Source organism: Triplophysa dalaica, chromosome 7 (genome assembly GCF_015846415.1).
Source record: "Triplophysa dalaica isolate WHDGS20190420 chromosome 7, ASM1584641v1, whole genome shotgun sequence".
Taxonomy (NCBI): Eukaryota; Metazoa; Chordata; class Actinopteri; order Cypriniformes; family Nemacheilidae; genus Triplophysa; species Triplophysa dalaica.
This window is the reverse complement of record NC_079548.1, coordinates 9,501,681-9,529,455: the sequence shown is the minus strand read 5'-3', so window position 1 is coordinate 9,529,455 and position 27,775 is coordinate 9,501,681. Positions and strand designations below refer to the sequence as shown.

The window sequence follows — 27,775 nt, the reverse complement described above, 5'->3', positions numbered from 1 at the left end:
TATGCGTGTGCAAAAGTGTAATTGACATCAAAATTCGAAGTCTTACTTTAAAATCTGTGCTCACATTTGTAATACTTTGGTCAGTTAATAATATTATTTATTTGAATGATTTAAATAAGCCGTTTCATGTCTATCCTTGAAGTAAGATATAGAAAGTAATTAGTAATGAGTAACTAAATACTTTTTGGACAGAGTCATTTGGACAGTAATCTAATTACACTATTGAATATGTAATGAGTAACTAGTAATTAATTACTTTTTCAGAGTAACTTACCCAACACTGCCCTGGACAACAAAACCACTCTTACGGGCATTTTTTCGAAATTGACATTTTTACATCATCTGAAAGCTTTCTATGGATGTATGAGTTTTTAAGGATAGGACAATATAGGGCGGAGATACAGACGTTTCTGCAATCTGAGGGTGCCAAAAAATCTAAACATTGAGAAAATCGCCTTTAAAGTCGTTCAACAGAGGTGGTGTAGCAGGCCATCCCCTCACAAAAATAACTTTTTAAGTATTTAGGGATGAAAATTTGCAAAATATCTTCATGGAACATGAACTTTACTTAATATCCTTATGATTTTGGGCATTCTGACCCATACTATGTATTTTTGGCTTTTACTAAAAAAGTTCCCATGCTACTTAAGACTGGTTTTGTGATCCAGGGTCACAATATGACTTAAAAGTATTCCGTGCTGTTAATATAGAGCTTGTAGGATGCCCAGTAGAACACAAAGGCGTATTATTGCGAAAGAAAAACGGGTGCGCGCACACGCGCATGTTCCATCATCCTTCACCTTTTGTGAAATTCCTTTCGCCAATGTGCGACCATCCGTCAGTGTTAATACGCTTTAGCATCCTTCAGACAAGGTCGTGCACTTTTGCCTGTCATCATGAAAACGATCAAACTGAAGGGTGGATGAACGTGGAAACGGCTATTCTTCACAACCTCCCAGTGGGGACGCAGATGAGACGTGGACACAACTTCAGATCTTTTGTTCACAGTTTTGATGGATAGTTAGCACGTGTTCGTTGTAGTGGGTGATATCAGGCGCGCGACAAAAAAACCGACAAGCGTATAATGACCCGTGCGGCTTTCCTTAACTGCGCATGAATGTTTTGCCAATAGTACACGAGACGAGCTCGCGCCAGACGCGCGAAAATGAATTCCGCTGTTAGCGAGGACCAGCGCTGATGTCTTCACGATGACTGATGTTTCTTCTGGGATTTATGAATACAACGACAAAACGTCGCAAAGGACCATTAATGACGCTCGAAATAACGTTTGCTACAGAACAGTATGTTAAAATCGGACGTAAGGCACGCGAGGTCTCGTGAAGTCTTCAGCGCGTACAAGACGGAGGCAGCGGTGAGTCCGACAGCGGGCGATTAAAATACGGGGTTCTTTCGTCGTTTGACCAGGGCATCCTTCTCCTTAAAATAATCATCACAGACTCGCAAAGCGGTAAGGGTCATTTTTACTCATGTTATATTCGTAACGAGATATTCCTGTGGAGAAGCAGCATGTGCGCGTGAATGACTTGGGTACGTTACGTTACCACAGCATGGGAAGGTGATGGGTGTCAATCAATTTTTCTGCAAATCTGTTAAATTATATTTATGGAGGAAAATGAAACTTTTGTGTAAATCACGACAGGTTGTTATCATATACACATTGAAATGATACGTTTCGTGTCCATAGGCGTAGCTTTGTGCTGACAGAAATATAACATCATCACAGACTTGACATTTTCTGCTTAGGATGCCTTTGCCTGGCCTTAGAATTGCAAATCTGTAATTGTGGATTTTAACTTAGTCGTCGTATATGGTTAAGGATTTTGTGGTGATCTAACGTGTTTGACTGATGTGCGCGCTACAGAATTAACTGTTAACTGTATAACGCACATGATACATTTGAAGCTATTTTGCTCTTTATCTTATGTTACCTTTATGTTTTAATACGTTTGCATGTTTGCATAATAACTACCATTTTTAAATAGTTACATAAAAAGTGTAGTAATGTAAAAAAAAAAAAAATCTTCACATTCTCATAAATAGTAAGGATAAGAATACTATGTAGGATACAGGAAAGCCCCAAAACTATTATTAAGAAAAAAACAGAATAACAGTTATGATTTAAGAAGCAAAGGCGCTTTTTAAAGTTTAGAGATCACTATTAACACTGTTGCTTTGTCAGATTATTCTCTAATGTCTGTCTGTTTAAAACATGTTTGTTTTGGAGAGGATTGTGGTTACCATCATCATAGAAAGTGTACTTGTCCCATGCTTAAGGCATTTAAATCTAATTGTATTTTCCCCTGTCATCCTGTTTGTGACCAGCTAGTGTTATTAAGTGCTTGGTGTAGGTCTGGTTATTATCTGCTGGTATGAGTTCATATTTTTTTCTTAAATGGACACACTATGCAACACCACACCATTTTTATGCTCATTGCTCTACAGCAACAAGCCTTTCGGGTTTTTGTCACAGTTATGCATCAAAACATCTGATTAAAGTAATTAGCTCATATTAGAGAATGAGCAGTTATTTCATTAGCAGGGGTGGAGTGATGGAGCATAACAGAACAAAATAATATTAGTATTGTTTTAAAACAGCCACGTTTCAGTTTCTTGTATTATTTCGAAGATTGCTTGCTGCTTCAGTGATTCTGCTCTCTCTCTCTCTCTCCCTCTTTTCTCTCTCTCTCTCTCTCTCTCTGGACTTCTCAAATGTATATTATTTGCAGAGAGTATAAGAAATTTCACAATGAAAGTGGTTAAATATTCATAGTGAAATAGAAAGTTGGACAGGCAGTGAGCTGATATCCCCAGTGGTGGATTTATGGCTGTAAAATGTTTATTCTGTCATGTAGTTCGGTGTTAGGAGCATGGCGTTAGCAACACCAAGGTCATGGGTTCTACCATCACGATTGCACATACTCTGATATTAATGTATAGAATAATGTAATGTTAGTCCGTTTGGATAAAAGCATCTGCTGAATGTGTAAATGAAAAAAAATCATTTTTCGATTTCTTGTCCTGTCTATACACAAAAGTAATTCTGGTGGAAACCACAACAAATGTGTTCGCAGTTGCCAAATACAGCCGATTCTTTGATTATACAATGTGTGATAGAAGATTGTAGGGCTGCACGATTTTGAAAAAAATCATAATTGTTGACTATTCACTTCAATATTGTAATTGCGATTTTTTTATTACATTAACATTTATGCATTTGGCAGACACGTTTATCCAAAGCGACTTACATTGCATTAACCTATACATTTTACATGGGTGTGTGCGACCCACTGGGTTCGAACCCACAACCTTGCGTTTATAACGCAAAGCTCTTACCACTGAGCTACAGATGAATAGATTAATAGATTTTACTCTGAAGCTTTGAAATGATTAAGAATTTTCTGTGAAACAGCTGCATGCCATATTCTTCATATATAAATATCCAAAACTAATTATTCAACTGAAAATAAAAAAGAATTGTGGGAGTTATGTTCATAGTAGAAAATCCAAAACAATTGGCTAAAGGACATGTTTACATATTAATTCTCTGATTAATTCTCATATTAATCCACCGTATTCTGTGCCCAAACACAATGCCGAAATGCAAATAAATGAATGCAAATTGACAGCTGTAATTGAGGCTTTCGGCGATTGCATAATTGTTTCACCCGTAATTGTATTCCCGTTTAGTTTTTCTGATTAATTGTGCAGCCCTGAAAGATGGTGAAAAAATGGATTTGCTTTGACATTATGGTAATTTAAATTATCATTGCTCTTCAAATATGTTCAGAAAAAGGGAGTTTTGCCCTTTAACCCTATCCCCCACACAAATTGTTTGTTTTATTAGAACATTTTCATCTATGGTCTACATGGAGGATCTGTGATTGATACAAAAAAAATTCCCCTGTGATTCACTACACACAGTGGACATGTAGATAAACAACAGAAAGAAAAACTTTAAAGATAGGGATTGAAATTGCGCGTTGCCAGGGTATAAGAAAGATGACGAGCACATACTGTCTGGCATGCAATTACACTCACGCTCCCGCACTCTTAGTCCAGGAGTCTAAACTGAGAAACCTGGCTTGTGAACAGCTTTCTAGCATAAGCATACACACACAAAAAGGCACAGACTGCTCTGTTCCGGTTGGTCAAAGTCAGTTTTGACCACCCAGATAGAGGAGACATCAGATAATTGGAGAAGCTCTGAAGCCTCTCGTCTAGTCTGTTACGAAGTCTGTCAGTAGATCAAACCATATGGAGATCAGAATGAATGGTGAAGATTACCGTCAGGCAAATATTCAATTTTATTTATATTATAAATTATACATTTATAAAAGAGAGATACAGCTGAGCGATATTTCAGGAAAAAGACGAGCTGCTGGAGGCAGGCAGTGGGGGCCATTACAATAGCATGAGCACACGATACATCATCGCATTAATCCTATCGTGTTTTTTACATTATGCACGTACATGGCGAATGCCTACAAATCACAAACATATGACTTATTTTGACTAACCGCGTGCAGTTCATGTCCGGCATCTTTTAGCACTGGGGCTGCTCCACCTATCAGTGTCAAACGATCTCCAAATCCAGCGTTATATCTACCATTTATAAAACATCCATCACTGAAATGCAGTGAACAAACACAAAAAGCTCAACTTATCTCACTATCGCAAGAGTAACGAGCAGACCTGCATGCCCACAGCGCAGCCTATCTTGATGGTAAGCGGGTCTTCCTATAGCTCGTCGGTTGACGCATGGGCGGGCTCTTTCTTTTGCCTTGCCGTGGGTGTGCTTTTCCGGTAAAATTGCAGGAATACAGACTTATAAAAAATTATCCGAAACAAGTTAGACTGCTGTGGGAGTGTATCAAGCACAGAATTACTATGTGATATGTCCAACTCGTTTTTTGACAAGTTGACCATGTCAAGCATGAGAAGCAAGTTTAACTGTGTAAAGAAGTTAGAATGCATGAAATAGCATATTTACCCCTTCTTTAATGTTGGCATTCACCAGATGGAGCTGAAATACAGTATGTACCAACGGTGTGCATTTCTGCATGCTCACTCACATTGTTGTTTGACATAATAAGGTGCATCGTTTCAATAAGGAACGCTTGATGGTAGTCTACTCAAAATGAAACATTATGCACAATTGTGTGACTAATACGGTGGTATCTCAACCCTCTGAGGTCTAAGTCTAAGATTAATGCATTTCTATCGACGTGTGGCAACATATTGATTCCATCACTTCACTTCAGACCTTTACCCTTAAAGATGCAATGAAGCTGCAACTAAATGTTTAAAAATGACATGCTATATGGAATCGTATGGAAATATACTTACAAATGTGACATTTTAGCTTGCTTATACTTTGTCACATTTCACTAATAATAGGCCTTTATTAGGTTGTGTGCTTAGTTATGTACCCCACAAGGAGTTTTGTTTTTTATTTCTAATTTAGAGCCATGGTTGTACTCAACAAACATTCAGTGCCATCTAAAAATCCTTTTTTAGTTCATAAAGTGAGTTTGTAGTTCTCCTTGTTATGATCTTACTGTGCATTTACTCTATTCACACACACAAACACTGTGAAAAGAGCCTACAGTGTTTATGTGAGCTTTTGTTTGTGTATTCACATATGAGTTTTGTAAAAGGAAGTGCTGTTCTTATCACTGTGACTCACAATGACTCCATCATTCAGTGCAACACACACATATAGCGCACATGCAAAATGTTTGTGTGTGTGTGGTTACAGATCCTCACTGACATTCCCAGTGGGAAGGAGTCTAATGTGATTCTTTTCTCCACTCAGCTCAGTACAAAAGTGAACCTTTGTCACCCCCCCCACACACACACACACACACACAAATACGAGTGTGCATTTTCAGCTTCTGTGGCTGAGTGAGTAAATCTGCAATCAGTATTAATGGTATGTGACAGCCAGAGATGACTGCAAAGACAGGACATACTGAGATAACAGAGGCCAGACACACACTCTCACAAACACAAGCCATCCTGATTTAAAGCTTTATTTCCCATGGTCTGTCCAGCATTATCTTTCTCAAAACTTTCACACACACACACATTCATAGTGACTCAACCTGTGTCAAAGACACCTGCATAGGCTCCGTGCACCGAGCCGAGTCTGGGTCCTGTCATAGAGAAAAGAGAGATAAAAACAGAGAAAAAGAGGACCATAACATACTTGCAGAATCTATTAGAGTCTCTGATTTTATAAAGCGAGTGTTGTGAGCGCAGAAGAGTAAATCTTATTTCTACCTAGAGCGGACAACAGAAAATACAATTTCTTTGTAGTTTTGTTTGTTGTGTTCACAATTTATGTCCCCTGTTTCTCTAGGATCTACACTGTTTAACACACTGTCTGTTACTTAAAAAAAAGTTTTAAGATTCAAAGAATACAATTTTTTTAAATTAAAGGGATAGTTCACCCAAAACTACAAATTCTCTCATCTTTTTACATTTTACTAATATTAAAGTAAGTTACAAAAAGTATTCAAAGGGAATGTTTTTTATTCACCCTCAAAACCTATATTTAACACTTTTCTGTGGAACACAAATGGTATTTTGTAAAATGCCCATACAGTGGAAGTCAATGGGTCCAATGTTGTCCTTCCAAATATCTTCTTTTGTGGTCTGAAGAAAAAGTCAATTAAAGAAAGAATGCAAGTCATTTAATTTTTTGGTTAAGTGTAACTTTAAGTATTGTATTGTGTAGCATGTAGTTAGTACGTACTTGTTGCAGGGAGTCTTCCCTTTTACAGAAAATTCTCCCCTGCAGAGTTTTGTGTGTGCTTGTACACATGTGGTGTGAATCTGAGCGTCTTTGGACCGGGACTGCCTCCAAAATAAAGATACAGAGAGAGTGATGTAATCTTAAAACACTTCTCTTATGTCGTTTTAGCTAAACACTTTTTGTGCCGTTAGAGGTGGATGTGCTTTTAATTTACCGGAGTAACAAAGTTTAGCTAGAAAGGACTTTGAAGATAGTTTGTTGTTGCACATTTTGTTTCTTTTCCCTATGATCTGTTTCCCCTTCCCTTTCACCTCTAACTCTCCCACAGTGATCCTGCCATGAGCAAAGTGACAGACCTCTTGGTTACATCACCAACGCAAAACATGAGTCCTACAACACAGGTCAAAAAGTATTAGACAGAATGTGTGTGCCTGTGTACATTTGAGTGTGTGTTTGTGAGCTGTCCTTGTTTCCTGTCTTTTCCCCAAGACATGTTGAGAGGGAGTATCATTCACCCATGGCTGGGTTTCCATGGCCACAAGGACAGAGCCAATCAGAGCACAGGGCCACCATGTGCTACAGACGAGGAAAAAGCCCGCCGGCGACACATATGCTAGCGCACTAACACTAACCCAGCATCTTTGCGTTTGCACGGCGACTCAACTTCTCTTCCTTTTCCCCTCTGTGCCATAAATTTCTCCTTAGTCTTAAATAGATTAATGTATTTATAATGTTTTCTAGAGCTGGAAGGATTCCTCGAGTAACTCAATCTCCAAATTATGCTTCAAAGCTTTGTTTAATGCATTTAATTTCGGTACACACAGAGCATTGCGTTTCCCAACGGACCATTATTACTGATGCTCAGCCCGATAAACTCTGGTCATGTTATGTTAACACAGAAGAGGCAGCAGAATAAATTGCAGAAAAATATACAGAGGGCAGAGGTTTTCATTTCTGCTCTCACAACTGCGAGACTGCGAAAACACTGAGTGTGTGTGTGAGAATGGTGAGAGAACATTGTGCTTAGTACATTCCTTATCTTTAAACCAAACTTTTAGGACTTCAGCTGGCAAAGTTTATCCTGTCTGATTAGCGCGCATCCCAAAGTATTTACAGTACGTATCATGTCCAAAGGCTGAAAGCTGTCTTTGTGGCTGTTTAAACACATGCGCGCCTAGCACAGTGCGGCATATATGTATTCACCAGTGTAGCTCGAATGCGATACAGTTTGACTAGTGCATTAAACAGAGCCGCTTGTTTGTGTGAAGCGCGCTTGTCGTCGTGCTAGTTTCTGTGTGACGTTAATCAATGGCACCGCTATTTTACTTAGTTTAAGTCTATTTTGTGAGTGAAACTTGGTTTTCCGGCTGCATTGGATCCATATAATTGAGTCCATATTACTACCTAATCCTGCTTTTTAAATATGCCATCTGGCTGTTCTGCGTGTATGAACTGCACAGTTTAAAGTGCTTCACGCATGATTCTCATGGATTTGTCTGCGTCTGCACTGCATGAGGACATGAACTTCATCTCCAGAGTTACTCTGAGAGTTTATCGCAGAACATTTTACTGAGTGAAGCTATGTGAAGTGAAGCTATCAAACACACACTAAAAAAATAAGCATCTTGCGACGACCTGCGAAAAAAAAGGTCTGGTTAACTACAGTAGTTTTATGTGGACAAATGTATTACTATTTAATAGTAAAAAAAAACAGATCTTTGAAAAATTGTAACGTATTTAGGTAAACTAAATGCATCATGCATCATCTATTAAGTTAGTTGTTTACCTTTGAAATGATTCTTTCTATTTTTATTTATGTTTCTAATTTATATATTTGTATTATATTGCATTTTGAATGTAATATGGCAATGGAATGTACTAAATGGGTTTATTTTTCACAGATATTAATCTATGCAATTTCGGCAGTAAAATATTTTATTTTTCTAAAAAGGAAACAAATTAGTTGTTCATTTTAAGAGACCTGTCCTATTTTCTCTTTTATATTTAGTATTGCTTTTTTATAAAGAAAAAGTGCTTATTATCCGAATGCTACATTAATCGATGAAATAATTGGTAGAATACTCGACTACTAAAATAATCGATAGCTGCAGCATCCCTAATGGTTTCCAATTTGTTGTGCCGTTTCTTTTCCCCAAGGGAGACATGAATAATGGGGGGAAAGAGCAGATGGACAGAAGTAGTAGGAAAGAAGAGGCAGCAGTGCCCCTGACAAACAAGCCTTAACTCAACCTGTAAAAATAGAAAAGGAGGTGAGAGGCATTTGATGGGATATGTTATTCCCACTTACAAACTTTGATGATTTATGCCTGAGGGAATGTTTATACATTGACAGCATGTAAGAATGAGGTAGAGAGGAGCGAAAGAGAACGCATCTCACTTTGTATATTTAAATCTCTGTAAATACTTTTCTGCAGGTCAATGATTGAACGCTCATTAAACTGTAAGGGGGTTGTATTGTTTCCCTGTGGTAGCGATTGTGTCCAAGGAAATAGCGTTACATTGTTCAAAAATAAACTCAATTTTCATTCGGACATGATCTTCATTTTATAATGCAAAGTTGTCTGTTGAGATATGGGATGGAGTTTTCAGTGGAAAGCGTGGCTCTCTTCATGTCACATAGACTTATTATTGCAAATACCTTGATCAAAGGCTTAAAGCTCAGATTTTGGAGAAATCCCCTCTTTGGTAAGTCATCGTTTCCATGGAGACTAAATATATTCGCCATATTCGCTCTAAGCTGTTTCTTACTTCATGGCTTCTTTGTATGTCCCCATGTCTCCTCTGCAGAGAAGACCTCTAGGTCAAAACAGGTTTTAAAAATCTTTTTTATGCATAGCATAACAACTTAAAATTACACAACAGTAAACATTGGTGGCAAATGTTTTAGCATCATAATTAACCAATATTATTAATGGAGAATCATCTTTGAGACACAACAGCAGATAAAGAGAGAAGCATGGATTACAAACAACTATGACAATAGATGTGACAGTCCAATGTACAGTGATCCAAGTTAGATCCAAAATTGAAAATTCATTCTTTTTTTATTTACGTAACGTCATGTCATTCCAAACCTGTATGACTTTCCTTATTTTGCAAGAACACAAATGATGTTTTAACGAACATTGGTAACCAAACAACATTGGCCCACAGTGACTTTCATTGTAACAACACAAAACCACTGAGACCTTTCTCAGAATATCCTTTTGTGTGTTCCACAAAAAAAGTAATATTCAGGTATTGAACGACATGAGGGTGAATCAATGATGGCAGCTTTTATTTTAGGATGGACTGTCCCAGTGCTGAATCTGCGAGTTTTATTAATTTTTCTATTTGTTGTGACTAAAAATAATAAGGTTCACGTATTTCTCACATGATTTATTTTTGTTGTTTATTATGTAAAATCGAATTTAAGAAATGCATGTGTAGCATATAGTTTAACTAGCAGTATTTTTTTGCTGCTGTTACAGCTCTCTGAATTGCTTCATATGTTTGATCCGGGGCTTTCCTCTGTTACCTACTAGGTGATGATGTCACCAGTATAGTGCTTTGGGTTTTTAAACAATGACTTCAGTTGGAGGTGAAAGCAACAGCCATGAGTAGCTCTTCTGTTTAAATCAGCGTGAAAGATGTTTTGTGTCCGAGTTGCGTGTGTATATTAATGTTGACATAAAAACCCAAATATTTCCAGTATTATGTTTGAAATATCAAGTTTTTGGCTACATTATCATCATTATGTATCATACATTGTATCGATACCAGATGGAAACAGAGAGACATTGAGAGACAAAGAAAAATATATAGAGGACAGCCGAATACAACAAGAAGGCAGATAGACCATAAGACTGAGGACAACGAGAGAGATAATGAGGTAATACCGTTCACGCATTGTGAGCCTCATTGTTTTGTGTATGTTGATTCAGTTTGTATGTGTGTATGTAGACATAACAGTGTTTTCTGCATCATTATTTAATAGCAACAAAAAACAAAAAAGTATTGATCTTTGATAGTAAAGATATAAAAAACTATATTGTAGCTATTAAAATACATAGGGTCAGAGAAAGGGCTTTTTAGTTCATTGGCTATTGTTCAGTGCAGTTTAGAAACCTCCTAATTTTGACTTGCTTAAAATTAAGTTTAAGTGTTTTTTATGGATCATTTAAACAATGTTTGTTTGAGTCAGTCTGTATCCGTGATTAAGGGGCATTATGTTATATGTAGACTTAAATTAATGACTTAGACAATTCTGGCTGTTTTAGTCTCTAAACACATCAACATGGACACTATTGTGGCATATAATGATTAATTTAAGGATGGATCAAAAAAATTACAACATCTTAAAAATTGTACATTGGTTTTTTCCCCAGATTTTTTTTGGTGTGATTGATATTAATTTAGCAGCAATCAAATAAATACACAAGCTGACAAAATGTCACCGATCAATATAAAGATCTCTGTACGTGTGTGTGGGGTTCTTTATACATTCTTCGTAGCTGGGGGAGGATGAGTTTCACTTGGAAAAATGAACAGAAGTATATTAGTGTGCATAAGCATGGACCCGCCTGATAATATGTTTAAAGTTAATGATTTGACCTAATGACGGAAAACAAACAAGCATTATCTGATTGCTTTACTGCTTAAACGTTAATAAAATGTATTATTCACGAACAGTATTGGAGAACATATTCTTTGTTCATTCATCTAGATCCATTCCTGTAGAAGCTGACTATTGCCTACAAAGAAAATAGCTGCCGGAGGCTGTTGGGAAGATGGCCGCCAAGTGAACTGACTTGGCCTGAAGGGACTTTGATTAATGCACGAGTCTTCTGGTCGATAAGACTACAGTGTATGTATTCAGTATGGTGACTGAATAATAATCAGGGGCAGGATGGAAGTCAGTTTGTAGCAGTAGCAGGAGGATGAGAGTAACATGGACAACTTGCGTGAGATAGGGATGATGAAGAGTAAGTCTCATACGTGAGCTGTGTCCAGTATTAACACTTGCCAAATGGTAAAATTTTACACAGCTTGTAGATCAAGTGGAGTTATTCTGCATCTTTTAATTATAGTATTTCAAGAAAAGATTAGTAATTATTTGTGAAAAAGCTTCAAGACTGAAACAGGAAGTGCCTCTGGACCAGTGTTGTTTACATCTTGCATAATGGTCTCTTGAAAGTTAAATCTAGGTTGGGTTTTCTGGGTGTATATGGCTAAATTGCCATTGTGTTTTTATACTAAACCTAAATTTCGGTATAAAATGTAGAATGTTCATACATTTTACACAATATAAAATGTAAACAATTGTAGTACATTTATATTATAAAAAATAATTTTGTGTAAATGACAATTTACACAAAATGACAGTTTTGGGCCCTTTACACCGAAAAATGCTGCATGTCTTGAGGTATATGAAAGTCGCCTTGAAAAAGTGGGTGAATGGCTCATAAGCGCAGGGTTTGGAGGATGTCTGTGATTTGATTTTACAGTTCAGCTGAAGCACTAACAATCCAGCAAACACGTTCTGCATCAGCCCAAAATCCTGTTTCAAGGAGAAGAAGGTGAAGGGGGGATGTAGAGGATGGATGAATTTAACAGTAACACACATGCTCAGAGGTGAATAAGGGAAAAAGGAGAGCTAAGAGAAAGAGGGGATTGGGGGAAGGGCTGCTGGTCCTAAATCTAGTATTCACAAATGGACTCAAACACACAGCATGATCCATTTGTCCATTAACAGCATCTGTTTTAAGGTCATTACTGTGGGTTTGCATTAATATTCGAAGATTATAAACGTGTAACACAGGCCTTTTTTGTGTAACGTGCATAAATGGGAGCGTCATTGTGTATGTAATTGCGTGTGAGTGTGTATATTCTGAGTCGAGCAGTCTGCCTCTTTACCCTCCAGTCATTTACAATATCTGCATGGTTTGATGAATGTTCTCCACTGTGTGCGTATGTGTGTTTATATAGATGTACACAAGAGAGTGAGGACTAGGTTTAATTTGACCTCACCTTTTTAAATATACTCTGTTATTTTCGCTTTGCTTTGTTATCTCCGCGTTATAAAATGACTTCTCTGGTGTCCTTTTTTCATAACAGTACATTACCATTCATAGAAATGGTGGGGAATATTATTAGAAATATTCATTTATAGGAATGCCCCGTGGAGCGCTTGTGCTGACATTTTCCTCTTGCCTCTGGAATACAGCTGTCAGCTCTCTGTTGTCTTATAAATGGACTTATTAAGAGAGCTTTAGAAGCAGTCTGAATGCATGGCACATTAATGCGTATTATGCTTTTTAAATGTTCTGCTGGAACAAACTCCCATAGCTGGACATAAAAAGAGACATCAGGCATGACACATGTGCAGCTTATGCTGTCACATGTATTGATGGTGAAACTAGTTATTTTTATTGCTTCGAATTACTTTGTCTTGGTTTGTAATGGATTCTTATAGAAATGTACAACGCTGACGTTTTAGCAATGCAGCAAAGTGTCAGTGTGAATGAAACATTTTCTCTCACATTTCGTTTCGGTTCATGTGCTGTAAAAAAGATTAACGTGTGAAAAAACATGGGATTATGTTAACATTTAGACATGTAGTTCGTTCAAGGTATACATTAATGTGGGTTTATAATTAATAATAATAATGATTTGTTACATTTATACAGGGCTTTTCTGAGCACTGAAAGCGCTTTACGTGGAAGAGAAATCTCCTCAACCACCACCAATTTGCATCATCCACCTGGATCTTGCGACGGCAGCCATTTTGCTCCAGAATGCCCATCACACACCAGTTTATTGCTGGATTAGGGATTTGTACAATGTATGTACATGGTACATATGGGGGGAACAAATGTACAATTGGTACATTTGGGGGGCAAATTTGGGATTTTTAATGACCACAGAGAGTCAGGACCTCGGTTTAACATCTCATCCAAAGGAAGGTGCTTTTTGACAGTATAGTGTCCCCGTCACTATACTGGGGTATTAGGTACCACACAGACCCCAAGGTTAGCACCCCCTGCTGGCCTACTAACACCTCTGGGATCAACCCCATGACCTTTTTAGTGCAAGCTCTATGCTCGACTAATCGATATACTGGAATGATAAAAAAAAGAAAAACACTATTACTGTTGTTGCTATTATTGTCCCACATTATACACTTTCAACTTCACCCAAAGCTTCAGAATGGCACACCAGTTTGTCTGTTTAATTAACATTGTCTCTAAAGAGATTCAGCGTATTAGACATCAGTGGAACACAACAAATACCAAACATGTATAACCGCTGTGTCTGTGTTGCTTAGAAAACTCCCTTAAGGGATCACTAATCACTTTGCCCCCAAATTAGGCAAACCGAGCAGATGTTCACACACATAATGTTAAGCTCTTAAATTATCCTTAATTAGAACATCCGCTACTACACCTCTCACTCCTTATCTACTACACTCACTCGAACACACAAACAAAACATTTTCCATCGACATTTTTGGAGAAAGGGTGACTCAAGTGTCTCTCCTTAATATTCAGATTATTATATGTATCTTGTTAGCATTATTTTGCGCAATAACATTCTCACATTTATTTTCTCCCCTCACTCTTGCTGCCAGTCCTCTTTATTTGACCTTCCAGAATGCCCTGTGTTTCCAATGTGTGCTCAATATTGCTGTTATCACATTCTTTCTCTCTTTACCATCTTTATACTTTCACCAGCTCCATGTATATTTTTGCTCTAAACCTGTTCTGTAATTCAAGCTGTCAGCTGTCAGTATGAAAACAATCAATCTCAAAAATGCACTAGCTGACTCAAACATTGCCATTTATGAGGTATGTTCATGATCTAATCCACATTTATGTTTTTCCCTGAAGGTGTTTTGATTAATCTTCTAGTTTTAGCTTTGAGAGGGCTGCTATAGTCAACATGTGCCTAATATCTCACCTCATCTCATACCCAATAAGTATAAATGTCATTTCCTGCTGGGGGTTACTATTTCTTACCTTCTAACTCATCTATAAATGTCTGGCTTTCTAGACGCCATTTTTTGATGAATTTGTAAAAGTTTTAAGCTGACAGTGTTGTATATGACAAAAAGATACATGTCTTTGTGATAAGAAAGAAAGAAAGCGTGTTCTTATCTGTTATACTTGCACTCCTGAATAAGGAAGGCAGCCTTGCTGGACTTGTTTTGGGTCTGAACAGATCAGTGTTTCTAACAAATGATACAGTGGATGTTCAAACTGAAAACTGAGGTCAGCGTTGTTGGATGTTGTAACCATAGAAATAAGAAATACCTCAACCGCTCGTTGGTTGGATCATACATTAACCTTCAACTACAAACACATGCAAGAGCATTTCTGGTGCTGCGTTTTTTCTGGATAAAACATAATTTCTCAACCTATTTCAATACTTTACGACATATGTGGAGTACAGAAACATTTCGGCTCCAGTTATCAACGGTTAAAAAAATATATTGTCATGAGGAATTGTTAAAACTCACGCTTGTCAAGCTAATTTTTGTTTAATTACTGTGCAAACATTGCTAATGTGATATTATTTAAGGTTAATGCAATGCACATGATCACAACATAGTTTGTTCACTTGAGATATTAGGAAAAAAGGAAATTATGAGCCTCCTTGATTACGTTATGCCATATCACACTATTAATAATGTATTATGTGTTTTACAAATGTTGCATAAATGTTTTACTTCTGTAACTGTTTTACTGAATCTATCAGGGATAACTTTTATCTTTAAAATTGTATGTTTTTGAGTGTATTTTAACAAGCTCCGGCTTCTGACCTGGAGCTCAAGAAAAGCTCAAATTAGGACAGGAAAAGCTATTTTCCCAATGAAGAAAAGTAAATTCAAAAACGTAAATTAATGATATTTCATTGGATGTTTTTTTCTAAGATTCAAATTAAATGATTCTCCGTACCATCTCTGTCTGTTTTGTTCTCGGTTAATAATTGAAGATGGTTATTTTTATTTATTTTTTAACATATCACATGTTCAATCTAGTGTATTTCCCATAAAAACAATCACAATTAATCTATGTTTAGCTATTTTCTATTTGATTATTTTTTGTAAAACTAAATATTGAGATTTTAAGCACCTAGAGGCATTATGTATTTGTGCTGCATGTATATCCTAAACCATTGACATGTAATAAGAAATGTAAAAGTTACTGTGCTTTTAATGCTGAAAAAAGGCAGCTCCCTGTTTACTTGCATTTGTTTACATACTCCTCTTGCCACGACCAATATGGCGGCGCCATTGAAACTTTGATATTAAAAATCCTGTATATTTTAACCATGAGTAGAATGTGAAGCGGGTCTAGATGTTTAGTATGCAAAAGGCATAGAGAATAAGGAAACATCGATTCATCACTTCACAGGAAGTGGAGAGGAAAAATCATCAGACTGTTATTGCCACTGCAACACCAGAAGAAATTATGGAGTTTACATGCGTGTAATCATAAATTGTGGTGAGAAGCAGCTGAGGTTCTGTCATTTTGTATTTTATGTTATTTACCTCAGTAATGTTTTTGTCTACGCATTAGCAAACAAGATGAAACTGCTATGAAGTTGAACATTTGTTAAGAACACATATTCACAAAATTTATTTTAATGCATGACAGTTACAGTAGAGCTGTAAATCTGTTAAAACTCAATTCATTGCTATTTTCTGATTGTCAAGATTATGATTGTGATGTGACATAATGTACTCTTACCTAAAATGCAGTTACTTTTAAATTCATAGAAATTGTGATTTTTGTGCATTCCAAGTAATATCAATCAAACTGCATTTGGTGGTTTTGATTAAGTAATAATTAATAATAGGTAATAATTAAATGAAAAAAAACGGCGTAACATCACAATAAAACAGAATAAAAACATGATTTAAAAAAGAACCTGTTTTTGCAAATAAACGTGTAAGTAAAAAACATTACATACTTATTTATATATACAATATCATAATCTGCACAACCATGTTTACTTTATGATGTTGATGCTTTGTGAAAACTGTTAAGTAACCCTCACAAATGAGGTTGTTTAAAATTGCTGTATTCCAAAGATTTTAGGAACTAAAAAGAATGTAATACTCACCCTACTGCTATATGAAATAGACTGGGGATCAGTTACTGCCTGTAGCTATGTCACAGGTCACACATTAATGCTTTAATTAATCTTTGGGTTAATACCACACTAATGACCTATAATAAGACACTATAATTTAAACATCCCGCCTCTAAGACACTTTATGGCTTTACTGCTGTGTGATGTGGGTTTTGTCAGGGATTACAAGTGTAGATGGTGCATGGTAATCTGCTTCTGCTGCTTTTTGTCCATTAAATAGACCTTTTTACTAGAAAACTCAAGCAAGATACCATACCAGTTTAATAAGAAATGTTGTTAAATATTTGTTTATTGGCACAATATAAATTCAAAGTTTTAATGAAGATGTGGAGCTCTTTAATTCTTGTGCTGCCTCAGGGCTATTGTATAGACATGGCCTTTAAAATGAATTAAATGATTGATAAAATCCCAATTTTAATATTAATTTGACAACAAACATTTTAATCTGTAAATGCAATACACGCTTCCAAGTTTGTTCTTCACAGTGCTGTGTGTCTTTTTAACAGTAATTAAATATCCGCCCTCTTACCACTAATTAAAAAGTGTTAGAGACACGGTACATAAGCGGGTGCTGGGACGCCTGGGGAGGTAGAGGTATGACAACCTTTCTCTCTCTTTCTCTCTCTCTCTCTCTCTCTCTCTCTCTCTTCTTTATGTATTTAACAGGGTACGTATCTGAGTAGCTGTGTATTCATGACACTTTATAAATGCCTGAAGTATCACTCCACTCCAACTCCTCACTATACATGCATAATCATATGCAAAGTGTTTCCCTCTGATAACATCCATTGTACATTCAAGCCGAATCTCAAGCAGATTCCACAGCAGCAGTCATTTATCAAAATAACAAATAGGGTAATATTTCACCTTGGCTGCTTGGAAACACAATTGAGATTATGTCGTGGTCGATATGCATTGAAGTCTGTACAAATACATTTACAGCTCAATATTGTGTATATTAATACTTAATATATACATTTTGTGAAAAAATGTGTATATTGGATGCAAGCATAGGAATTTTAATTGTATAAACATAACTAGATTTTGATTTTGATATCATGTACTTGTTGTGTATAAATGTATATTGACCACTTGAAAAATATAAACAAGGCTTGTCCAGAAGAACTTCCTGTTTCAGGTTTTCAACACTGCACAAATGTTTGAACAAAATACAACCAAAATAATATTAAGAACTGAATAAAAATGCTTAATGAAGAGATTTAATCCTACACAGTGCCGATCCTATGTGTGGGGGCCCTAAACATTGTTTTTTGGGGGCCCTTTGTCATAATAGTTAAATAAACATAACTGTAAAAAATAAAAAATAATACATCAATTGACACACTTAAAGAATGAAGACAAAAAAAACATTAAACTGAATAATTAAGTCAAATTGAATCCAAATTTTGATTGTCAGGTAATTGTTTGCCTAATGTAACGCATGGCTTTGGAACCATCTAGCTGTCAAAAAAACTATATAACACGCAAATGCTGTGTTGTTTTTACTTACCAAATGAGAGGTTGAATAAAAAAATAAAGCATGATAAATATAGTTTACCAAAGCAAGCTAAGCATAGGAAAACACATCAATAATTCTATGTGATGTGTAAAGGGCATTGTTTTCTTAAACACATTCATGAGTCATCATAGCTGAACTGGACTTTGATTTTTCTTATAAGCCGATTTAAAACACATAAGAGTGTTTTCACTGTTGATTTGTAATGACACAAACTTATAATGACACATTAATGGGCAAACAAAACTTGAAATTTGGAAATATGTACTGGAAGAAATGTTAGAGTTTCTAGCTAAGGTGAAAAGTCTGAGCACAGTGTGAGATGTAACGGAGATCTCTACTGAAACTGTTAAGGAGATAATTGATCAAATATCTGAATTTCAGAAAGGAAAAACATGGGAGAATTGTATTTTTGCATCAGGAGAAACATGAGACTCAAACTTTTGTATCAATTTGATGTTCACTGGATCTCATATCTGTCTAGAAAGATGTACGATGAGAATGAGATCAGGTTTAATTGAGTTCTACAACAAACGTTTTTCTCATTACTTCTGTGATTCAACCCTTCACCATCCCAGCTTAAGTCCCTCAGCACACCAAAAGGTTTGGACTCTTTGTACAGTTCTATCCATTTGGATTTATGTGGCTGCAGATGTGAACTTTATCATAGTTTAGTGTGTAACTTACACAGCACAGTGTAACATACAGGTTTATTGGCAATAGTTATCATGGTCAGTGATGCAAAAAGTGTTTTCCTGCTTCTTTCAATATTTGGTACAGAAAACAGATCATAGTTCTTATTAAATTACACAATTATAATGAACTCGTAGATGTAATGTTTGAGAAAAAAGCCTGCTATAGAAGTCACATACACGGAAAGCAACATTTTTTAAAACAGAACCAGATCTATATCTTGCTGGATAAAAAAATTAGGCTGGACCATTCTGAGTTTCTGTCATAAATAAACTTATCATACTTCATTTTGAAGCAACAGTTAACTTTAATCTTTAACTTTAAAACCCGTAATCTACAACAGACCGCCTCCATAACAAATCCTAATTACTGGAGAAACTGTTTTCATTGAATGTGCCAGCACCAAAGCTTCTCTCTCACTCTCTCTCTCTCTGTCTCTCTCTCTCTCTCTCTCAAATATACTCACATTAAAATGATTGTTCCCTTATCGCATTTAGGGAACGTAAGTCAATTTTTAATGAGATTTTTCCCACTGACTGTCTGTGGAAGTAGCTGTGAAGTCCTGTGATTGTGATCTCGCCTCACTCTTAACTGCGAGAGCAAGGCATAAGGAGAGAGGCATATAGATAAGAAACGGTTTGGATAAGAATGCGAGAGCTGGAGATCCCTGGAAGCTCTAATTTAAGCCATGACCAAAGATGGGCAGATGCATACAAGAGCAAACATTAAGAAGTTCTCTTCCTTTTAGCAGTGTGTTGTGAAAGAACTGAAGAGAGAAAGAGGGGGGCTTTAGAAAGACGTGGCGGTGGGGTTAAGCGATAAGGTTATAGGAGAAAGATATTGTATACTCACTTATCTATGACAAGTGTCTATGACTTTGTTCTCTTGTGCGTATGTGAGGAGAGGTTTTTAGTAACACGCTATCACCCCTTAATTTCAGTTTTGCTGTCTGTTTCTCCTACATCAGAGATATCAACCCACCCAGCAGCCCACATTAAAACCACAACACTCCCCCCTTTAAACCACAACCCCCTATGACCCAGTTTTTTGGGGTAAACAGGGCTATTGTGTGTTTCTGAGACTCTCAGCATTCTTTATTGCGACAGGCGTCTTTATTTACAGTACATGTGTGTGTGTGTGTGTGTATATGCCCAGAGTTGCTTGGAGGTCAATGGTCTCAGATCCACAAGGCTTCTCTAACAAATAGGAGGAAGAATGTTAGGAGAGAAAGCAGACAGTGAAAACCGAGTCATTGGAGACAGAATGTCCAGTATGTGTGAGTACAACAGCTTTACAGCGTGCGCTTGTGTGACGTTTTACAGGCAAATATGTCGCCGCTGTTTGACCTGAATTGACATAAGCTCACAGTAGTGTTCATCCTGAGTGTATCTGTGAACTCAAATAGACTTTTGTCTTAAGTTTCTTAGCTGATAGGACATTTCATTTTTTTGTGCACCGCTGTGGTAAAAGATTGAGAGTGAAGAGGTGTTGATAAATGGGGGTTATAGATTGGCTGTGATTGGAGCAGAGGGGCATTTTGCTGAGCATGTACACTCTTCCTGCCAAAGGGCCGGGCAAGAAAACTAAGTGTGTGTGTGTGTGTGTGCCATGCGCATGCTATAGACCCAGTAACAGTAAAGACTTTAATCAGTAAATAGCACCAGAGTAATGCATAGCCTGCCGGTGAGTGACTTATTGCTTTATAAAAATGGGGCAGTATCCACCCATAATAGAGTTAATTAGACTGACCGTGCATTTTAGATGAATTGATCAAGCTGTTTGGTAGCGATGAACAGATAACGATTTTTGCTTTTTGCCACTGCGATCACAGCTTATTTTATAAGATTTTAGCGTAAGAAGTGTCCGTTTATGATCATAGTTTTTCTCTGAAGTGCAAGAGCGCAGTCACAAGTCCTTCTGAAACCTGGTGTCTCTGTAGTTCTTTAGTAAATGTTTGTCATAGATCATTCCTATTAGTCACACTTTATGTTTGTCACTGAGTTTTGCAAATATGTAACCAATGATAAGTTTTAAAAAATGCTTGTCAACTTGGACAGCACAATTTAAAAAGTGCAGTGTTTCTTCCATTTCCTGAAAAGCAGCGAATTTGGACAATTTGGGGCAGTTTCCCGGAGAGGCTTTGCCTTGCCTAAACCAGGACTAGGCTTTAGTTTAACCAGAAAATCGAAGTAGTTTTAACAAACATGCCTTACTTAAAACATTACTTGTGTGCCTTTTTTAGACGAAACAAAGGCACTTATGTATTTTAAGATATGTCATTACAAGTTCAGTTCGGACAGGTCTTACTTTTATTTTAGTCTAGGACTAGTCTATTTCCTGTCTGGGAAATTACCCCACAGGGATGACAATGCGATATGTGAGTTTTTTCAGGATTAAATTGCTAAAACTGTTGCTAACAGTTTCAATAGCACTTACATCTCATTGAGTTGTCTTGTGAATTAATGAATTGAAAACAAACAAATTAGTTATTTAACGTAGTGTGACACCACGAGGAACATTCTGTCCCACAGAGTCCTTTGACATTTATGTTATTTCAGAAGTTTGTTTTGACAGAATACTAGTGTGGAGGCACACTTTATTTTGTGCTTGCATGTCTAATATATATACACACTATCATTTTATGGCTATTAGTTGACTCCCTGTGGCCACAGTCTGTGTGTGTGGGTGCGAGTATTTGTTTGTTAATTTGTACTGAACAGTCACAAAACAAAGTCTTTTGTTCCCTTTAGGGGTGAATGCCGCTTCAACCTTGAAAGAGACAGAGAGAGAGAGAGTTAGGTGAGATAGTGCGAGCTAGATATGAACAGGAAGGGCAGATCTCAATTTCTCTTGTTCATGCTTTAACTAGTTTTGTAGTTTTAATTAAGTGCTTGCATGCAACCTTTTGTTTTGTGTGTGTTTGTGTGTCTACACACGAGTCACACTTTAAGTCAATGCTTCTATCAGTGTTGTGAGACACAGATTTAAGGTGAAGGGCTGGTGTGGGGCTGTCGGACTGAAGGGAGGGCAGGAAACACACCAGCACATGCACACCGCTGTGGTCTTTGTCTCGGCAGGTGGAGCAGGAAAGTCCTGGACCCTCTGGGCCTGTTGAGTTTGCAATGAGAATTTTAGAAAAGGACGACTGTGACCTTTATGGAGAGACAAATTTGGCTTTTCTATTTTTGTCCGTTCCTTTCCTCACACACACACACACACACACACACACACTTACACAACGTAACATATATATCATGTCTTTATCCGATGTGTTTGTAACCTAAGATGGTCGTTGCTCGTAGCAATCAAAATTTCATGCTTTATTGGATGCAGGAATCCAGACATTCATTAAAAAAACAAGCAGAGACAAACCAGAGAGGTCACAAACACACACTCGCTCACCAGAGCCTGTCAGAAGCTGCTCTCCCTCAGGGAAGACTTGTGTGGTTCAGGCTCATTGCTTCAGGTAATTGTGTCTGTGTATATGCATGTGAAAGTTCTGCTCATTGAGTCTCTCAATTGACCTTATGGCCAGCAATATACCTGTGCGTACAAACACAACAAGACACATTTTCATGGTATTTATTGACATTTTTATTATTTTAAAAGAGCTGCTTATTATAATAAATCGCCTCAGTTTCCTTTTCACCAAATCAAGCTTAAACACATTTTTTATTTTGGAGATTGAATATGCATGTGTTTTATCATAAAGTAGATCTGTATGTAAAGGCGTGGAATTGACTCTTTTAAATGAAAGGTGTGCCATTTTTTTCCATTTATTTTTGTATAAATGACTAATTATAAATGATTAAAAAGTTTATATTTACTGCTACATTAAAAGTCTTATACTTGTGATTTATATATTATATTATGGTACTAAATAAATTATTATTTTATTAAATATCCACATTGCATTTCTGTGGTCTTACAATAGATTCTGTATTTGCCCACAGAGTCTGTGAGCTGTGCAGTGTGGGACGCTGTCTGCCCTGTTGTCATCAGACGTCATGAGCTGGAGCTTCCTAACACGTCTGCTGGAGGAGATCCAGCACCACTCCACGTCGGTGGGGAAACTCTGGCTCACCACGCTAGTTGTCTTCCGCATTGTACTGACTGCGGTGGGCGGCGAGTCCATCTACTACGACGAGCAGAGCAAGTTTGTCTGCAACTCGGGCCAGCCGGGGTGCGAGAACGTCTGCTACGATGCCTTCGCGCCACTTTCGCACGTGCGATTCTGGGTCTTCCAGATCATTCTGTCTGCCTTGCCCTCTCTGCTGTACATGGGCTACGCAGCCAATAAGATCTCTCACATCGAGGACTCGCGGGGTGCAGCTGGGGCACCAGTGGCAGATGGTACATCTGGTGGATACACGCAGAGGAGACCGAGAAAGATGTATTTTGGGGCACGGCAGCACCGGGCGGGACATGAGGATGGGGAGGAGGAACGAGAGGATGACCCCATGATCTATGAAGTGCCTGAGATTGACAGCTCACGGAGAGAGCTGGTTCCACCTAGACCCAAGCCGAAGGTACGTCATGATGGACGGCGGCGTATCAGTGACGACGGTCTAATGCGAGTGTACGTGCTTCAGCTGCTGACTCGTTCTGCACTGGAGGCAGGCTTTCTGGCAGGACAGTACCTGCTGTACGGCTTCCGCGTGGAACCTGTTTTCGTGTGCTCGGATAAGCCCTGCCCACACCACGTGGACTGCTTCATCTCCCGCCCCACCGAAAAAACCATCTTTCTTCGAATCATGTACGGTGTCAGTTGCCTTTGCCTACTACTAAACCTGTGGGAAATGATTCATCTCGGGGTGGGAACCATCAACGACATGTTGCGCAAACGAAACGCATCAGCAGCAGATGACGAGTACCAAATGGGCCTGCTGGCAGCAGGGGGTGTGTCTGTTGGAGTGGGCGGGCCAGCGCTTAGCGAAGGAGAACCTGTAGGTGGAATCGGGGGAGGTGTCGGAGAAGCAGACTACGTTGGTTATCCCTTCTCCTGGAACACCCCATCTGCACCACCAGGCTACAACATCGTGGTAAAGCCTGAGACCATGCCATACACAGACCTGACCAATGCCAAGATGGCATGCAAGCAGAACCGCGCCAACATCGCACAGGAAGAACAACAGCAATACGGTTCCAACGAGGACAACTTTCCATCGGCGGGTGAGGCCAGGCCACCGCCGATCAATAAAGACGCCATTCAGTTAGAGGCGGCGATTCAAGCCTATACCTTGCAACACCATGCCAATAATAATAACCACGATGACCTGAACGACAACCACGACATCGACGAGAAGCCTCAGAGCAACATCACCACAGCACCGCAGAAGGAACGAAAACATCGGCCCAAGCAAGGAAAACCAGGGAGCGCCGGAAGCAGCAACAGTAGCAAATCAGGCGAAGTCAAGCCTTCTGTTTGGATCTGATGCGCAAATGTATACCCGAACACTGCGCTACATGTATTTAAATTCCTTTTTGATGTAAACACTCTCATCCAGTCACACACTTTATGGACACGAAATATTGCGTGTATCCCACAGCCAACGCACACAAACGGAGAATATGCTGTATATCTTTTTGAAATCCTTTAAGTGCCTTAAAGAAACTCTGAGAATGAGACGGATTTCTTCCTTATTCTTGATCTTCCAAACATAATCTTGTGCACTCAAGATTATGTCTAGCTTTGGGAACATCCCATCCACAATCCAGAAAAGCTCGTTAATTTCTGACATTCGGAACTTATTAGTGAAAAGAAAGTTGAGAAAGTCTTCCTATCGGATCCCTTTTGGAAGCGCGGGGACATTACAATCCGATTCCAAGCCAGCTGTCTTCCTATTAACAGTATTGAACTGTAACTTTGTATCACAATGCCAAGCTATAATCATGCAAGATGTAGGTAGATGATGTAAAAAATTGTTAAATGCATTTGACATTTTGATGCATTTGTTGCACTCTGAGGTTTATAGACAGTTCCATCTTAAAAACAAAAGCATACGGTAATGCTTATGTGCACTTTTGTGACCCCACCTTAACTTCTGGTACACATTTACAAACAATAGAGTGCCGGTAGATTATTTCTGATAACAATCAAAAGAAACTGAGAAGAACCTTTACTTGGCTACACTTGTCTCTTGTTCTGTGAACACAAAAGAAGATATTTTGAAGAATGTCGGACAGCAAACAGCTCTAGGGCACTTTTGACTACCAATGTCATTTTTCCTACTATGGCAGTCAGAGGCATTCTTCCAAATATCTTTCTCTGTTATCATCAGAACAAAGAAATATTTCAAGATTTGGTACAACTAGACAGTGAGTAATTCATGACAGAATTTTCATTTTTAGGTGAACTATCCCTTTAATCTGCTCAGTTGACAGATCTTATGCTATTGTAATACTATCCCCTGCTGGCTAAATAAATAATTGCAGCCTACGCGGCTGCAATCTTATCAGCCCTTAAGTACATATAAAACAATGTAGATGCATATAAAAATATTCAAATTGACTAATACATTCTCTTTGTAATGTTGCAAATGTTTTAGAATTTTTATGACAACATTCTTTCACATAAACACACTTTAATCTAGCCAATCCATGTAGCAGGTCTAATTTGGATGCTGAGCTGGAATCTGAGGTCGGTGCAGCAGGACTGACAAAATCCAGACCCCATGTCATGCAATGTAGATATTTACCTATAGATACATAAATATATACACAACGAGTCTTCCGGTTTCTCTCTTACTGCCACATTCCGACTCGTGAGACTTTTGCCTTTATGTGGGATGTTTCAAAAGTGAAGATTGCCATGGGAGACCAAATACTGTTTTTCATAATAAAGACTTCATGCATCTATGCAGTCATACCGACTGGGGAAAACACGCCATAAAACACAACTGCGTGTGCCTACGTGTGCGTTCGCTTGAGGATGAGTTGGAGGAGAGATTGCATGAATGCATGCGAGTAATGTTCGATTAGTGAATTGGAAAGAAAAAAGATGAACCCTTTACATATCACTAATTCAGCAATACTTATGTATGCTGAAGATTGTGGCATTATTCACAGTTACAAGTCAGACTTGACTTGTTTGTATTTCTAAATGTTGTTTGGTTTTTTTAAAACATGGAATTCTCTTTAATAATGGCCATATAGTTAAACAAATTAGGTTTTGTAGGATTTTATATGGTTTCATTGCCTTTCATTGTAAAATAATTATAAGTAAATACAATTTGATGTACAGTATGTAGTTATGGTTACCCTTACAAATACTCTTTTCAATGTTTTTAGTGAATTGTGCTCCTACAGTATGTTCCTAAAGTCAATATGGATTGTTCCCCTTGTCTATGTATTTTTATTACAGTTGGTTTCTCGAGATGAGACCCTTAGGATTTTGCATGCGAGGGAAATTAAGAATGTTAAGGAAAACGGGAATTTCCCTGAAACTCCTTCCAATGAAAAACTATAGCAAAAAATAGCAACAAAAATGAGGGTTTAACTTTGTGGGTGTTACAGTTTTCAGCAGCTGTATTTCAAGAGCTCCAGATGGAGTGGGCGTACGATACCCCTCTGCCTCACATCTGAGCACCACTTTGTGTGAGTGTGTTTGTTTACATATGTGTTGATGTGTGTTCGAGTTTGTGTGGATTCTGGGTTAAGCAAGGCAATTTTTTTCGATCAAGAGCCTTCAAACCCTTTCGGCTACTTGTGTCAGCAGTCTGAGAAAGATACTGAAGTATGTGAAGCTACTTCACTTCTGACTGTGCTTTTTTTGACACTTTGCTTTCAAAGCAAATCTTTGCAGCAGGGTCACAATAAGGTCTGATGCCAATTTCGGTTCAGACATGCTTGTGAGCATGGAACTGTGTGTTTCTATTTATTGTACGTCCCTGGTTATGGCCGGGATATTTCATACCCTTATCTATCTGTAAGACGTTCGTCCTGACTGCTGTGTGTTTCTATGTGTTGTCGCTGTGTTTGAAAATGAGACTCAAAAAAAGCTTTCAATGTGCCATGCTGGATTGTCCAGAGATGTACAATTATTTACAATTTTGGAAACCCTTCTTTGGATTTGAAAATGCATGTGAGCTATTTTGTTAATAAAAAAATAAAACGGTGTACTATTGTGTGTGTTTGAAAAGTGTTTTTCGAATCAAATTTGTCTGTGTTTATCCTTAACTTTGATGGATGATGTGTTTGTGTGAAGGAACATGGGGTGAAACCAATCTTATGTCCAGAACTTCAAGTTTCTTGGAATTTAGTGAAGCAGGTTTTCTATGAGAGAGTAGATTCTGTAAGGCATCAAAATGATTTGAATCATTAACAGACTGAACAAAAGCACCGTCAAATAACCTGTCCATAGGGAAGGCCTTTCAAAAGAAAAAGCGTGCAAACACAGATGAAGAAAAAACAGGTCGCTAGGCCAATATGAGAGGAATCCCCAGAGTGTGAGCAAATCAGCTAGCAGCGTTTCGAAAAACAAGTGTACGTCTGAGCCTACTGCCAGCATGTTGCAAGCAAAACACAGAAAATAAATTACAGGGCGACTTCCTTAGTCAGCATTGATTATAAATGATTAAACTTATGATATTCACAAGAAAGTAAACAAATTGACACTACCAATAATTCAA

The 27,775-nt window shown here is 37.8% G+C and overlaps 1 protein-coding gene across 2 annotated transcripts; it reads left to right on the top strand.

Moving 5' to 3' along the window:
• Positions 1–968: 968 nt before the first annotated feature.
• gjc1 (gap junction protein gamma 1) lies at positions 969–27,265 on the top strand. 2 transcript variants are annotated; one of them, XM_056753778.1, is made up of 2 exons: positions 969–1,468; positions 23,099–27,265. In XM_056753778.1, the coding sequence occupies exon 2, from the start codon at positions 23,153–23,155 to the stop codon at positions 24,578–24,580; it is 1,428 nt and encodes a 475-aa protein (XP_056609756.1). In that variant the 5' UTR covers positions 969–1,468; positions 23,099–23,152; the 3' UTR covers positions 24,581–27,265. The 2 variants fall into 2 exon arrangements, with proteins under 2 accessions (XP_056609756.1, XP_056609757.1); XM_056753779.1 differs by lacking the exon at positions 969–1,468 and adding an exon at positions 22,484–22,611.
• Positions 27,266–27,775: the final 510 nt, after the last annotated feature.